The 15,491-nt window shown below is 44.8% G+C and overlaps 2 protein-coding genes across 2 annotated transcripts in view; both read right to left on the bottom strand.

The window, feature by feature from the left end:
• The window catches only part of RECK (reversion inducing cysteine rich protein with kazal motifs), a gene marked incomplete in the record, with an annotated part of 268,496 nt that overhangs the window by 228,931 nt on the left and 24,074 nt on the right, over positions 1–15,491 (bottom strand).
• The window catches only part of TGFBR1 (transforming growth factor beta receptor 1), a 63,161-nt gene that overhangs the window by 24,112 nt on the left and 23,558 nt on the right, over positions 1–15,491 (bottom strand). Inside the window, exons 4-5 of the mRNA XM_034761432.1 lie at positions 13,102–13,332; positions 2,217–2,384 (exon numbers count right to left, since the gene is read on the bottom strand). Of these exons, the coding sequence (XP_034617323.1) occupies positions 2,217–2,384; positions 13,102–13,332 (399 nt within the window). The remainder of the gene's footprint in view (positions 1–2,216; positions 2,385–13,101; positions 13,333–15,491) is intronic.

Here is a 15,491-nt window from a genome sequence, read left to right as displayed (position 1 = left end):
CTCTCGATTCTTTATGGCATGTAAAGCCTCAGTCTTCTTGCTGAAGAGGCGGCACCCACCAGAGGGCAGGCCCTCAACAGTGGTTAGGGCTTCCCTTGGTGTATGTTGTGTGTGGAGACAGAAAGACCTCTGCACGGTGAAAATTGCCATGGATCTGAAGGCTATAGCTGCTGCATTGAGAGTTGACTGCAGTCATGTCCTGGCTACTAGCTGGCCTCCAGTGACAATAGATTTAAACTCCTCCTCCATACACTATTCAGTAAAGCCCAGCTAATAAAGTCGTATTTCAATAATAAAGTCCGTTAGTTAGTGATTCTCATTTGGAGGCTAGATGCAGAATAAGTCTTCCTTCCAAAGGAATCCGTCCTCTTTGGCTCCTAGTCTTTTTGTAATTTGTAATGTTCCTGCTTCAACCTCCTGTTTTCTGCTCCCACCACCACACTACCTGGAGCAGGATGACTAAAGAACTGCCATCTGGTGGCAACAATCCACTTTCTTTGAAGTCTGTGCCGGAGAAGCTTGGCATGGTCCAACAATCCTCCATTGATGGTTAAAGCTACTCACCCAGTCCCAGTTGTGTGTAATCTAATCAACAGTTTAAGGTTCTCTTGGGCAACTTCTGCAGGAAAAATACTCCTCTGGTAAGGCTCATATGGTGCCAGTCGGTGTACCTGGAGCCCTTATATTTGAAGGTTTCAGAGATATGATTGCCTTTGCCAGTACTGAGGCCACTGTCTGAGTGGCCTGCATAGGAAAGTCTGGTGCCAACATACAGAGTAAGTCTCTGGCTCCCATAATTGCTGGAGGAGTTAATGGTACCCAGTGGTTTCTGTGCTGGGGTCATTTGTACCTGAAGAGTAGATAGTACAGTAGGTACCTGCTTCATCAGTACCTATGCCAATGAGCCAATATAGATGGTACTGGCAAGCAATGCTGTGGTGCTCTTGAAGTTAGCTTGGTACCAAACAGCTTCTGGGGTACCATTTCAGCTGAGATACAATAGTGGAGTCCCCAACAGGTGTGTGGGGATCCTTTCTGGATCTTGAACTACCCTTGAGCTCTGAAGAACTGGATGTCTTGGGGCCCTTAATGACTGGCCCAACGACAAAAGACCAGTACCTCTTCTCCCTCTATCAGAGGTTGAGGGCTTCAGTGAAGGAGCAGCGGAGTAGAAACAGCTGCCAGAGAACTTCTAGGAGGTGAGGCAATGCACTTCACTTATCTGTCCAAGAAAGGCTTGGATTGGTGGTCAAGCATGTATTCCTCCATGAGTAACCCCTGAGACAGGAGTCTCTTGATTTTTAAGTCTTCTTACAAAAAGATAGGAAAACTGAACATCTGTCCACAACATGGTCATCACCTAGGCAGATAAGGCATCTAATATGCTCATTAACAAGCAGGACTTCCTTACAAGACAGATAGTTCTTAAAGCCCAGGGACTTATGCATGACTATTTGGTAGCAAGTATCACTCCAGGAACAGAAATTAAAAAAAAAAAAAAAAAAAAAGTCTAAAAGGAGAACAAAGGAAACACTATAAAAGTCAAGGCATACATACATACTAACTCACTATTTACAGAAGAAAGTGAGCTTAGCAGCAGCCTGTCTTGTGCTTTGAGGCATCACTGGAACTTGCAACCACGTGTTGGGAGAACAGAGGGAGGTGGACAGCTGTCCCAATAGATACTACTGACCAAAAGCCCCTAGCTTGGGTACACTGGGTGTACATGCACTTAGAGTGAAATATATAGACATACAAGCAATCTAAGAAGAACCGGGATACTACACAAGGGTCTTTTAGATGTTCTTAAAAAAAAAAAAAAAAAAAAACGAACATCTAAAAAACAAAAAAACACCCCACTCAAACAGCTATTAAATTAGTCACATTTTGTTGCCAGATAATACATGATCTGCAGATTAATTTACAATTTTAAGAAATTGTCCACTTTTGCAGATGGATATACCTGCACAGCTGGTGTAAGAGGATGTACACATTCAGCTTAATCCCATTACCAAATATAACTACACATTTGTGCAACAATTCAAACGATACCATCTCAAGCAGCAGACAAACTCAAATATGGACAAGGTCTTCAATTGCTATATCTTTCCTATAATTCTGATAATTTTCACTATTGAAATAGGTCTCCAAATGCCCCATTTCCTTTTATCATAAGGATCATAAGGTCACATGAGACTGAACCCTTATAAAGTTACCTTGTGTGCCAACAATCTCCATGTGAAGATGTGCAAGTCCACTGGCAGTGGACAAAGCTAGCTTTATCATTCCTTCCACAGTAACGGTATACCTGTTTAGGTAATCAAAGAGTGATCCATGCTCATGATAATCTGACACCAACCAGAGCTGAGTCCATGTACCATTGTCTGCAAAATAAGATATTAGATGTAAATAAAGTTGCCCAGCAAACCAAATTGCTTTTTTTAAATGTACCAACTATAAAAGTTGGGAGTTACATTTTATAATGAGCTCCATGTAATCAGGTCATTATGTTTTCTATTTTTATTCCAAAAGTGCCTGAAGGCCTCCTATAAGCGTTGGAGCCTTCTGTGCTAGACACTGAACAAACAGCACAGAAGACAGTCCCTAACCCAAACAGTTCACAATCTAAAAGACAAGACAAATAGATATAGGCAAACAAAAAAAAGTAACTTGCCAGAAGCACAGTACAATTTTTTTCCTCAGTTTTTTCCCTTTGTATAACACCCCCTCCCTACAGTGCCAGTGCATCCACTAGGCAAACTAGGCAGCTGCCTAGGGCGCCAAGATTTGAGGGCGCCAAAAAGAGGTGCCCAAAATGTCTGGGATGCTCACCCACCACCGGCTAAATGTGTAACCCTCTTTGATCAGCTCCAGCCGCCAAAGAAGTGATGTAATTCCTCCTCCAGCCGCGCTGCACTGCTCCCTGCTGCTGTGTCTCTTCCCCAGGGCCCAGTCCTGCCCCCACTCCCCTGAGCTCTGCACAAAGGCCGGGGCTGCTGCACTCACCGGCAGCAGGAAGTACAGAGACCCGGCCCCAGCCGCGCCGCTGGTGAGTGCTGGGGGGTGGTTCCCCCCTAAACCAGCCCCAACCCCCCGGAGACCGGGCCTCCCACACAGAAGCCTGGGGCACCCCCCACACACACGGGGGGGGGGCCAAGAATATCTAGGGATGGCCCTGGTACCTACCACCCTGCCCTCAGCCAGCCCCACACCCCCTGCCCTGCCTGCAACCAGCCCCACACCCCCACCCAATCCCTGCAGCACCCCCGTGCCCCAAGCCAGCCAGCCCCACACACACGTCTCCAGCCAACCCCACACCCCATCTGCAACAAGCTCCGCATCGCCCCTGCCCTGCCCGAAGCCAGCCAGCCCTACACCTCCTGTCCTGCCTGCAGCCAGCCCCGCACCGCCAACCCCGCACCACCTCCATCCAACCCCTGCAGCACCCCCGTGCCCCGTCTCTAGCCAACCCTACACCCCATCTCCAACCAGCTCCATATCCCCTGCCCGAAGCCAGCCAACCCCTTCACTCCCCTTTCTCCAGCCAGCCCCTGCTGCACCCCCGTGCCCGAAGCCAGCCAGCCCCACTCCCAGCTCCAGCCAACCCCGCACCCCATTTCCAACCAGCTCCGCATCCGCTGCCCTGCCCGAAGCCAGCCAGCCCTCACACCCGTCTCCAGCCAACCCCTGCCGCACCCCCCTGCCCCAAGCGAGCCCCACACCCTGTCAGGTTATTAATTTATTTTCATTAAATATGTAATCTAAATAATGAAATTAATACATTTTCAAGCCGAATATGTATTCATTCTAATGAACAATGCCATATTATGTAGTATTCATTTTTGAAAGTTTATAATAAGCGATGCTCCGGGGGGAAGGTTGGGGGTGGGAGGCGCAAGGTGGAAGTTTCGCCTTGTGCGCAAAATATCCTTGTACCAGCCCTGCCTCCCTACCATGCCAACTTCCCCTGCGCCCAGCTGCTAGTCAAATTTCTTCAGTCCTTGCTCATCCCAGTTGTCCTCCTTCCAGCTGAAAGCAACAATCATTTTGGGAGACAAATCTCCAAATTATAAAAAACAAGCAAAGATCTGCTTTCTTGGCTGCTTCCTCTGCCTGCAACGAGGGCACATGTGTACAAGCCTGATTCTCATCTCAGGGGAGACAGGTGGCTCACATGGCCCAAGTCTGCCATTATATATGGATTAGTCTTCTCCCACACCCACTCCAGACAGTAACACCAGTGCAAATAACGGGACTCTGGATTCTACTGACCACTCAGTCCATTCTCAAGTTGAGATTTCCGGGGCGGGGGGGGGGGGGGGGGGGGGGGGGGAGAATAAAGGCCATTCTTACAATTAACATTCCACATTCCTGGGACTTCTCTCCCCTATTCTAGAAGGGAGAAGGGACAACATGTATTAGTATCAAAGGATTAAGAAATGGCATTCCCTTTTCTGAGAAGGAAAAAGCACAGAAATTAGAACACAGAACTTGGAATCAAGCAACCTGCTTGTTTTTTTTAATCACTACCACTAGCTTGCTGCATTGACTGTGGGCTAAACAGTTCTGCAAGATGGCAATAATGCACACTCACTTTTCTCAGACCTAGAGATGACATGCACTAGGTACGTGCAAATTTGCCACAGATTTAGATCAGTGAACACCAAATACCAGGAACCTCAAAGATTAAAAAATAAAAAAACACAGAAGATACAGTATGAAGGGAATTCAGAATGTGAAACTTGAATATTCAGTCTTTCACTGGAATTTTTCTTCTTTTGACCCAGAGAGCAGAAACGTCAGTTGCAAGACTTTTGTTTTTAAACCAGACAAAGCAATCCTGCCATTGAATAGGCTTCCCTAATATATTTAAAATAAAACAAAAAACCCTCTTTGAATAGTGGGAGTCATTCAGATAACTTTATCCTTATTGTAAAACAAACCCCTTTCTCTCCTTAAAAAAAACAAAAAACAAACCCCTACTATTCCTCAACATAGTCCTATTATGGCAACCATACTCCGCACTACCTTTCGAGTATAAATTCTTCGTGCTAAGGACTCTGTACATCACATATGTATAATATACCTGATCTTAATTCAAAAAGCATGGTAAGAGGGAAAGAAAGGCGAGAAAAGGAAGGTCCTTAGTCTTTCAGACATGCCGATGAACAGGACCTTGAAAGGATTCAGTTTCCAAAGACCAAAACTGAAATCTCAAGGAAAGGTACCAAAGTCTACAAGATTCTTAGAATCCTGTGCGGATAGTAAGGGAGGCCAGAGGTTTTTGGCTATGAGATTTTAAAAATAGAAAATCTTCAAATAGAGAAAAAAAGGAGAGAGCTGCATCTGCGTCAAACCCACCAATTTCTGCTAGCGGAAAACAGTGAAGTCAGATCTTGCTATATTCGTGCCAGTACCAATGCCAACAAAGCTCTTGGTCTATGGTACCAGGGACAGTTGAGGTCCAGTCTTAACTGAAACGTTACACAAATGTTTGGTAGAAAAGATATTAGAAATAATCAGACACTATGACCCTTCAAAAGATGGGCCAAGAAAGCTTCCACCAGTTCTCTAGTCCTTCACTAAAAACAGAAGAGCATACTCTTGAGATGTCTCTCTCTAAACCACGGGGAAAAACTGCTGTAGACAAAAACTTTTGTGCAGTCTTTACACACTGTTTTAAGGAATGCAGAGGTTGGACTTGTTGAAGAGGAGGATCCTGAATGGTGTGCCACTGGCAAAATATGTGGTGAAGCACAATGGAATCCATCTTCCACTTGTGCTCTTGAGAGAAGTGCCTGCTGACTGTATCCACAGTCACATTCTAAGCTCCTGGAAGGTAAGCGGCTGTGAGGACAATCTGATTGCATATGCACCAATTCCAAAGCTTGACAGCTTTGGTGCAGAGAGTCCCTCCTTGTCAGCAGATACAGAATATGCATGACAGGTTGTCCTTCGTGACCTTTATGTGTTTGCCCTGTTCAATGGTAAAAATTGGGGACTGACCTATCCGAGTGCTTTGAGTTCTAGGTGGTTGATGTACAGAGTTTCCTCTTGAGGTCTACTTGCCCTGGGCTGTGTGGGTGTCCAAATGTGCTCCCCAATCTAACAGGGATGCATCCATCGTTATATATTTTTCAGGGAAGGGTGGGCAAGACTCCTGCACAGATGTATGGAAAGCAGTGCATTTAGACTATATGCTCAGCGACTAAACAGTCCTAAACCACCTCTGAAGGCAAAGTAGTTGCAGTCTTGCATGGTCTATAATGGATATACCAGCTGCTATGTTCCAACAGCTGAAGCCAGTCCCTGACCCAAGTTTGAGGGCTGATCTGGATTGTGTTGACCATGTCAGCTAGGGCCACAAATCAATAGCAGCAAGCATCTGCTTCTCAGTGCATTGAACTGAGCTAAGCTTCTATTAATTCTAACCTTCGTAAAGGTGTCAAGGTGGATATTTCTGAATAGTCAACTGCAGGCCCAGTTTGAGGAAGGTCTATGGCCTTGCAAGTTGCTAGTGAAGTGTTTTACTTGGAACAACTTTTCAGAAGCCAGTCATCTAGGTAAGGGAATACCAGAATTCCTCTCTGTGAAGGTGTGCCTCTACTATTGATAAAACTTTCTAAGAGACCCTTGGGGCAGATGAGAATACAAAAAGAAGCACCCTCTACTGACCGACAATAGATCCAGCAAGCTGGGCTCAGTGGAAGGAGCTGGAGGAGAGGTGCTTAGCATACCCCAGCTGATCAGCTGTCTCCCCCAGCAGGAGGGAGACAGCTGATTGCCCAGCAGGAAGGGGAAGATAGATTAAGAACTGAGCTCCAGCAAGCTGGGCTCCTGCAGGCAGGCTTTGCCGGCTTCCCCCAGCATGCTGCATTGCATAGCCAGTGCGGCAGGAAGGGGGCAGGGTGTCTCCCAGCAGGAAGGAGACAGACTGCTAATCAGCGAGGCAGAGAGGGGGAAAGAACTGAGCTCCAGCAAGCTGGGCTCCTGGGGAGGAGGAGAGGCTGGGGCCTTGGGGAAGAAGGGGGTCAGTTGGGGCATGCCCCCCTATAGGGGGCAGGCAGGGGCACCCAGCCACCAGTCAACTGTTTATGGGGTCCTTGGGGGCCCACAAGCCATCAGCTGTTCGGCCGGGGCGGGGGCAGTAGGGTAGCTAGGGGAGTGCTGTTTAGCTGGTTTTTGGCCACCAGCCAATCAGCAAGGGGAACTATTCCTGGAGCAGGGGCTGAGCTAAGAGGCCCCACCTCCTTCTCCTACCTGCTCCTTATGGCACTGTGGCAGTAATAGGTGTGCTTTCTCTGGCTCTGCAGCAGCAGCACCTAACCTCTCACCCAACTAAAGGCAGCCAGTAGCAGCAGCTGGTAAGTGTATTTCAAAGGGGGTCTTTCTTGTGGAGGGGGAGGAGACTGGAAACCCCCCAGGTGGTTGTGAGAGCCAGCACCTGGCTGCTGGTGGGATGGCTGTCTGCATGGTGGGGGGCAGGGGGCTAGGCCAGAGGCATCTCCAAAAACATCCCCTGCACCCCCACAGCACAGAGAGACAGAGTACCAGCCCCTGCTGGGCAGCTGGACCAGGACAGGAATGGGGGGGAGGTGCATCTCCTGTGGGGTGTGGTGTCCCTGCTTGCCCTCCCTGCCCAGACAGAGACGCCTGCCTCTCAGAGACAGTGGCCATGTAGTATGCTTGGTTCCCCCTCCCTGGCATCTGGGTGCTGCCTCTTAGGGGGTGAGGGGTGAAAGGGAAGAGGCAGTGGGGAAGGGATAGGGGTGGGGTTGGGTAGGAGAGGAGAGGAAAACTATCAGGGGAAATCTTCATAGCAGTACAATCTCTGCCTTGGGGGCGTGGATGGAATTGTCTCCCAAGGGACAGCTGGAACTATCTGCTGTGCTCTCTGTGAGCTGCAGGGTGAAAACATTATGTGTGTTTAGTCCATGTGCTCTGACAAACACAAGTCCAGGCACCCTGTTGGGGGGCAGGGAGAGGTAGCCTGATTTTCCCTCTCCTATCAGAGGAAACCTGAATTGTCTCCTAAGCGAAGGGCTTGTCTTGTGATCATGTTGGGAGGAGGAGGGGTGGGGGGTATTGCTGAGTCCCAGGGTTGAGTAATTCTCTGGTGATGGTGGTCATTAAATTATTGTCATTCACTTTGCACACAATGGCTGGTGATGGTTGTTTAACATCCACCCAGCCATTTGGTCAAGTGCCTTGTTTCTTGGGAATTGCCTTCTGTAATGTCTCTAATTTCATCCCACTCTCCTGTGAGTACAAATTCTGGTTCTAAGGACCTGGATCCCATATTGCCTTGCACTGGGATTGGGAATTAGTTCCCTGCAACTCCTCCTATTGTGCAAGTGTAGATCCTGCTGTTAGTACAGCAATTTGCAGGTTCCCTTGTGTTTAGCTGAACCTTTGGACTCAGTTTAGTGGGGATGGACTCAGACTGAGATCACTATCCTGCTCTGTGGATCCCAGCGTCCTTGTACTGTGAATTTTTGGCATGCACATGTAGCTCTATTTATCTCATTGTGCTGGTGCTACTTCCTTGGTGTGATGATAGTGAAAATAATGTCCTGGTGTGATGGTGGTCACTCTGTGCTGTTCATGTGAATCTTGCATTTTTGTATGCTGTGTTGGTGTAGACCTGTTCCCAGGAAATTAGAGTCACAAGGTGGGTGAGGTAATCTTTTTTATTGGAGCAACTTTTGTTGGTGAGAGAGAGAGACACAAGCTTTGGAGCTTTCATGGAGTTCTTTCTTCCTGAAGAAGAGTTCTGTGAAAGCTCAAAGCCTGTCTCTCTCACCAACAGAAGCTGGTCCAATAAAAAAATATTTTACCTCACCCACCTTGATATATATTACCCCGCCCCATATTACCTCACCATTTATCCTAACCTTTCGAGATTGTACCACATTTTTCTGACCTTGCCAATAAATAGTACAGTTGCAGAACGATCCTTTACCCGACTTAAAAACTTATAAAGTCCTACCTGCGCTCTAGAATGTGTGAAGATAGATTGTCTGGGTTAGTTTTGCTCTCCATTGAAAGACAATTGGCTACTGAAGTAGATTATAATAAAGTAATAGATAACTTTGCTAGAATGAAGCTTAGACGAAAGAGGCTGTTGTAGTTGCTTCATAGATCATATTGTTTTGATCTCATCTTTGAAATATAAAATAAGTAAATAACATGTCATGTTTTGATTTTATATACAATACTGTAAACCTTTTTTATATTTTAAATGCAAAATAACACTTATAAAACAATACCATTCTTGTTTTTATTTTAAGTAAAAAATAAATATGTATAACAAATTTTAAAGTATGTAATTAGTAATTTGATATGGCGGCGGGTGGCGCCTTTTTTTATGTGTTCGCTCCCCCTGATGTTAGAACCTGGCTACGCCACTGCGCAGAGATACTCTGGTGAGCAGTTGGCCTTCTGCAATTATTGCCTAGAACTGATCTCTATGTTCTGCTGATAAAACACAGAAAGTTCAGCTCGGTATAATCTGTATGTTGTACTTTGCCATCAATGTCTGGTTGCTGGCAATTCTAAATTGTAAAGTAGATGCCAAATATGATTTTCTGCTCAACAGGTCGAAGTGCTTATGATCTTTATCATAGGGTGTAGATATAGTATGGTGCTGCCTTCCACATTTATTATCCACCTTGACCACCAAGGAGTTAGAGGGATGAGAAAATAAAAATGTTGAGCCCTTAAAGGGGGACCTAATATTTTTATCCACGGTCTTGCACATTGGCAAAATTGTGGTCAGTGTGCGCCAGATAACAAGGCCCTCCTGGACTCTACAAAGGAGAACAGGCAGAGGAATGTGAGCAGATGAAGCTGTATAAAGGATGTCAGGCAGCTTATGATGTGGTTCTTCAATCTCCTCAAGAGATCTGCAAAGAATCTGCAACTCTTACTAAACTCTGGCGGTTCCAGGACATCAGCAGCCACAGATGGTGGGGGTTGCAGAACTGCTTCATCTAGGCAGGAAGAAGAGATGAAGGGGTCTCTCCACCAGTCAACATCAGCCCAAGTTTCCTGTTCCTCAAGAGGTTTCTTCCTGAAGTTCTGGTCTCCTAGATAAGGAGGGTGATGGAGGTTGTCTATGTCTGAGATGGGTAGTGCTTGAGGCACTAGTTAATTGCTGATGATAGGTCACCCAAGAGTCCCAGTATGGCCAAGTGGGTGGTGCACATGGCATGGGTGGAGACATCCATGGGTGCTGATACCAGCAAGATTGTGGGCATCTCTCACAAGTGATTTCAATTTCCTCAGAGACCTCTGGAAGAGAGCTTCTATAGAGATGGAGAGGAGAGTCTTGGACAGATATTTGAGAGACCAAGTCAAGATCTTCAGAGTTATTTAGAAGAGGACGATTCTGATGAAGTGGTGGAGCACCAGAAGAAACTTGAGCTAAAACTGTCAGTACTGGACAGGTGTCCAGGGATCTGGAGGACATTGGTGCCAAAAGACTGAAGCTGAGCAGTGGTGATTCGGGCATCTTGGACATGGCTAGGTCTTTGGAAAAAAAAAATGAAACTCCTGTGGTACTGGAGTGTGGTTAGTATCATGTTCATGGCGTGAGCCGAAGTAATGGTAGCTGAGGGAGCTGATGGTACCGTGAATCTCTAATGCTCTGAGTGGAGTACAGATGGAGCCCATGCGATTTTCTTCAGTACTCAGTGAGTAGCAGTAGAGCTCTTTGTGATGCCCCGTTCCCCTGATGGTACTGGTGGCCTATCAGAGACTGACATTTTGAAATCTTTAGGCTTAACAGTACCCTGGGTACCTGAGGAACCATCAGCCTCGTGGGTACCAGGTCAGAGTCTGATGGGTGCCGAAGTGGCTGGACTTATCAGCAACTGACTTCTCTGAGGCAGATTCCTACCTGGAGAACTTTGGGCATGGCCTATGGAAGTCCAAAGAGGAAAACCCAAGACTCCTCTCATAAATGTCCTCTAGGAGTGCGGCTCGGAGACAGTAGAGGTAGCAGACTTATTTGAAGACCAGCATATAAGGGGGTACCCTGGCCGGGGTCAGAGACTTGGTGCAGCAAGCTCTTCATCATGAGGAACCAAAATTTGATCTCCCTGTTTTTTCTGGCTCTAGATTTTCATGCTAGACCAAAGGCACTTTTTGGAAACATTAAGTTCCCTGAAGCAAAAGATGCACCAGGAGTGTTCATCACATACCAGGATTGCCTCCCGAGACGATAGGCAGAACTGGGCATGCATGCCCTTCCAGTAACAAAGCTTGAGGAGGGGAGAAACTATCCAGGGGGTAACAATCCTTAAAGCTTATTTTTTTAACTGATAGTTTTAAACAACTACAGCTAGTACTACTACTAAAATAAACTACTATAAGAGCTATGGGGGCATAGCTGAGGTAAACTCAACATGGACAACTGCTAAGACTCGGTCTCAAGTGGAGGCAATTTAGAAGGAACTGAAGGCAGTTAGCCAGCACAGCATTATACAAAAGTGCTGAGCATGAGTAACACTGCTACATGAAATCTCCGCTCAGAGGCGCAAGCTTCTTTCAGGGTGGGGGGTGGTTAATGGTTAGATTTATTGACCTTGGACCTATTTTTCACAACAGAAAATATTTGCAAGCTTTTTAATCTATATATTTTACACACACACACCCCTCTCTCTCTATTTCTCTCTCCATCCTTATCATTCTACCTTCTTCTGATGTACTGCTAATGATGAAATATAGATATATTTCATCATTAGCAGTACATCAGAAGAAGGTAGAATGATGAGAAGGTTAATCTATGTAATTAGTCATGTAGAGGTTCAGACCAACTTGGTCTGAAGCACACTAATATTCTTCACACACACCCACCCACCCAAAGGGCTTGCATGTGTTCTTGTAGTTTAAAATATAGTTTTAATTCTCCATTTCTTTTTCTAAATACTTCTGAATGGTCTGTACTCTTATTATGAGAGGTCCCTCACTTGCAATGGTCTCTTCACCCTTCCAAATTTTAAGTGAATGACTTTCACATACGTTTGACAAACTGAACTCTAAGCAAACTTTGTACACTTCAGTTTTCCTTAGGGAAACTAATTTGATAGGATATGTTAGGGACATTTTAGTATTTGGTACATTTAGCATCGGGCTTTGACTAGTTCTAGGACAACTATGGAAAATGCTATGTTGATATTGCCCATCAACAGGGGGAAAAAAGAAAAAAAAAAAATCTATTCCCAAGAAAAAGATAGGAACTGTTTGATTTGGGTGTTTTTGCCAGTCTGAGAAGTTAAATGTTAAAATCTTCTAGTAATGCTTTAATAAAATCTAAGTCATAGCTCGATTAGGTCTACACACCTTCCCAAAATAGAAGGCTGCCCATCCCTTGAAAGCCAAAACTTCCTTGTCAATTTTTAGGGTGTGACTTTTACTTAAGTTACAGGAGCTGACTGTTTAATTACATACAGTCATATTATACTATATAAAGGAAAGGGACAGCAGAGCTCAACTGGGACTAGTATACTACTCCATATGTAACTGTGGTAGTAAAACTGAATTAAAAAGGAGTAAATCTTATTCGGGGGAGTAATTGCTTAACTTGTCACAAAATAAGAAGGAGTGGAGGCTAAACAGCTTGCTGGGAGTGCAGTGAATTGTTGATGCAATCATGGCTGTTGCCCAGATGAGTTTTGAATGTAGCAGAAAGTTAGAGCACAAAAATATGCATATTGACCATATGACAAGCAGATTTACAGAAATGGTTCAGTAACTATATAAAACTGAGTTGACTAGACAAGACAATTCCATTTAAATGAGGCTTAGTATGTCTGTGTTCAGGTTATACATAGTGTGCTGCCTAGTTTTGAGATCTCAGTCAATTGTTTGTTTTTTTGAGGTAAATTGTATGACCAGTCATTAAAAAGTTAAATAAAACAAATTTCATAAAAAAACCCCTCACATGTAATCCTCAATTACACTGCAGCAACCTTTCCACAAGCATCAAAGAACATGAAATGTCCAGAAAGTGGCATTTGTATTTTCAATTCTCATGAAGCGTTTGAAATAGGAGTACATATATAATCAATAAAAAGTGAAAAGTTATCAAAAGCTTACCTTTATTGTCTGCCGCTATAAATCCAAGGATATTTTCATGACGTAGCATAACAGTTTGATAAATTTCTGCCTCACGAAACCATGAGCGTTCTTCTCTTGAAGAGAATATCTTCACTGCAACTTCTTCTCCTCTCCATTTCCCTCGCCAGACTTCTCCAAAGCGACCTTTCCCAATGCTTTCTTGAAGTATGATGGTCCTTGCAATTGTTCTTTGAACAAGTAAAGGTAGACCTTAAAAAAAAAAAAAAAAAAAAAAAATTGAGCTTAAGCTCACTCAACTGTTAATTGAAAAGATCTGTTGCTTATAAAGCAACAGATATATAGTGCTTGCCTTGATTAGTTAAGAGCTAGGGATAAACAACAGTCCTCCTCACCTTACTTCATACATAATCTAAATTAGGAGTTCAATTCTTTGGGAAGATCGGTCCTTTTAAGATAAGTCTTCCTAAACATTTATTTGTTTGGCAACCTTGAAAATACGAGCAATCACAAGTACCAAATGATTAAATCAAATTCTAAAGATGGATTTGTAACAAATACAGTAAATGTGAAATTAGTTTTCTTTGAGTTTAAAGTTTTAAACTACTCATGCGTTATTGCATTCTACATTAAATGTAGCCACCCGGGAAGACATTTGGGCATCATTCCGAAAAGTGGTTTAAAATTATTATATAAAAATAAAATAAAATAAAATGCAGCAACGTATGAAGAAAAAAATCAAAAACACACCATTGCATTTTAAAAAGTGATTTTATTAAAAACAAAACACAAACAAAAAAAAACCCCACACCCTCATTTATCAAGCTCCATTTCTAGTCACTCTACCACAAAAACTGTAGAAAAAAAAAAAGTCCTGAGAAGGAAAAGAAGTTAGACACATTAAGAAACTCATTTATGAGCGAAGATGATACAGTGGTTAGAGTGCTAGCCCACTCCAGCACAGCCTTCCTATGTGCCCTTGGACGAGTCACTTAATCTTAGGTTTCACTATATGCAAAATGGGGATAATAGTTGGACACCTCCGAGACAAGGAAGTAATTACTGGTATCCCTTGCCAACTTCACTGGTTAGCCCATTTTCAAAGCCTACTGGGTTATTTTGGTTAGCAGGAGAAATTAATGATTGGTCAGGGGTTTTTTTTATATTATTTTTAATAAAAACACACAACCTTGTTATTTACAAAGAATGCAGGAAGTCTTATATCCCTGAATACAACAGGAATAATCAAACAGCAGGAGACAGTTGCTTTGCTCACAGATCCAAGTCTATTTCCAACCAGCACTTCACCCAAAAGCTCTCTGCATTTTATTTTTGTGTGTGTCAGGATCATGCTACCAGAGTTTCTCCAGCTGCAAGGCCACATCCACACAAGTGAATTCAGAGTGGCACAGCTGTACTACTGATGCTGTGCTGCTGTAAGATTGCTTGTGTAGCCGCTCTATGCCAACAGGAGAAAGCTCTCCTGTTGAAATAAAACCACCTCAATGAGCAGCGGTAGCTATGTCAGCAGGAGCAGCTCTCCAGTCAATGTAGTGCCGTGCACACTACCACTTATGCTGATAACATTTATATCGGTGGTAGCGTAGACATGGCTAAGGCTTCCTTGGGCACGTCTATACTGGCAGAGTTACAGCACCGTTCAGAGCGCACTGAAGAGAAACCGCTCTTGTGTGTTCACACTGTCAACTGCCTGCACAATAGCATGTTCACACTTCTGGCACTTGCAGTGGTATTCAGAGTGGTGCACTCTGGGCAGCTATCCCCCAGAGCACCTCTTCCTCTTCTGCTGCTAAGAGTTGTGGGAAGGCGGAGGGGGTCACGGGGCATCCTGGGCCATGTCCCAATGCCTCGTGATGCATTGCTTCGCATCCCAGCAATCCCTGTGCTTTCATCCACATTTGGTGCCATCTTTCAATGGTTTCTATATTGCATGCCCTGCCTCTTCAGGCTGCAAGAATGGATCCCGAACTGTTGACCAGTATGCTGCTCACTATGACCAACCTGTCACAAATGGCAGTGGAGTTATTCCTTAAACTACAAAGGCAAGAGGAGTGCGACATTGATCTCGCCATGTGTAGTAGCTATGACACGAGATTGCTTGTGGCATTCATGGAGGTACTAACCACAGTGGAACGCCGCTTTTGGGCTCAGGAAACAAACACTGAATGGTGGGATCACATCATCATGCACGTCTGTGATGATGATCACTGGCTGGAGAATTGCAGAGGAAAGCCACATGGGAAAGTCATGGGACTGTGTGATGAGCTCACCCCAGCCCTGTGGTGCACGGACATGAGAATGAGAGATGCCCTACTGCTGGAGAAGCGTGTGGCGACTGCACTGTGGAGGCTGGCTACTCCAGACTTCTACTGATTGGTAGCTAACAAGTT

The sequence above is a fragment of the Trachemys scripta genome, chromosome 2 (assembly GCF_013100865.1).
Source record: "Trachemys scripta elegans isolate TJP31775 chromosome 2, CAS_Tse_1.0, whole genome shotgun sequence".
Classification (NCBI taxonomy): Eukaryota; Metazoa; Chordata; order Testudines; family Emydidae; genus Trachemys; species Trachemys scripta.
This window is presented reverse-complemented; position numbering and strand designations above follow the sequence as displayed.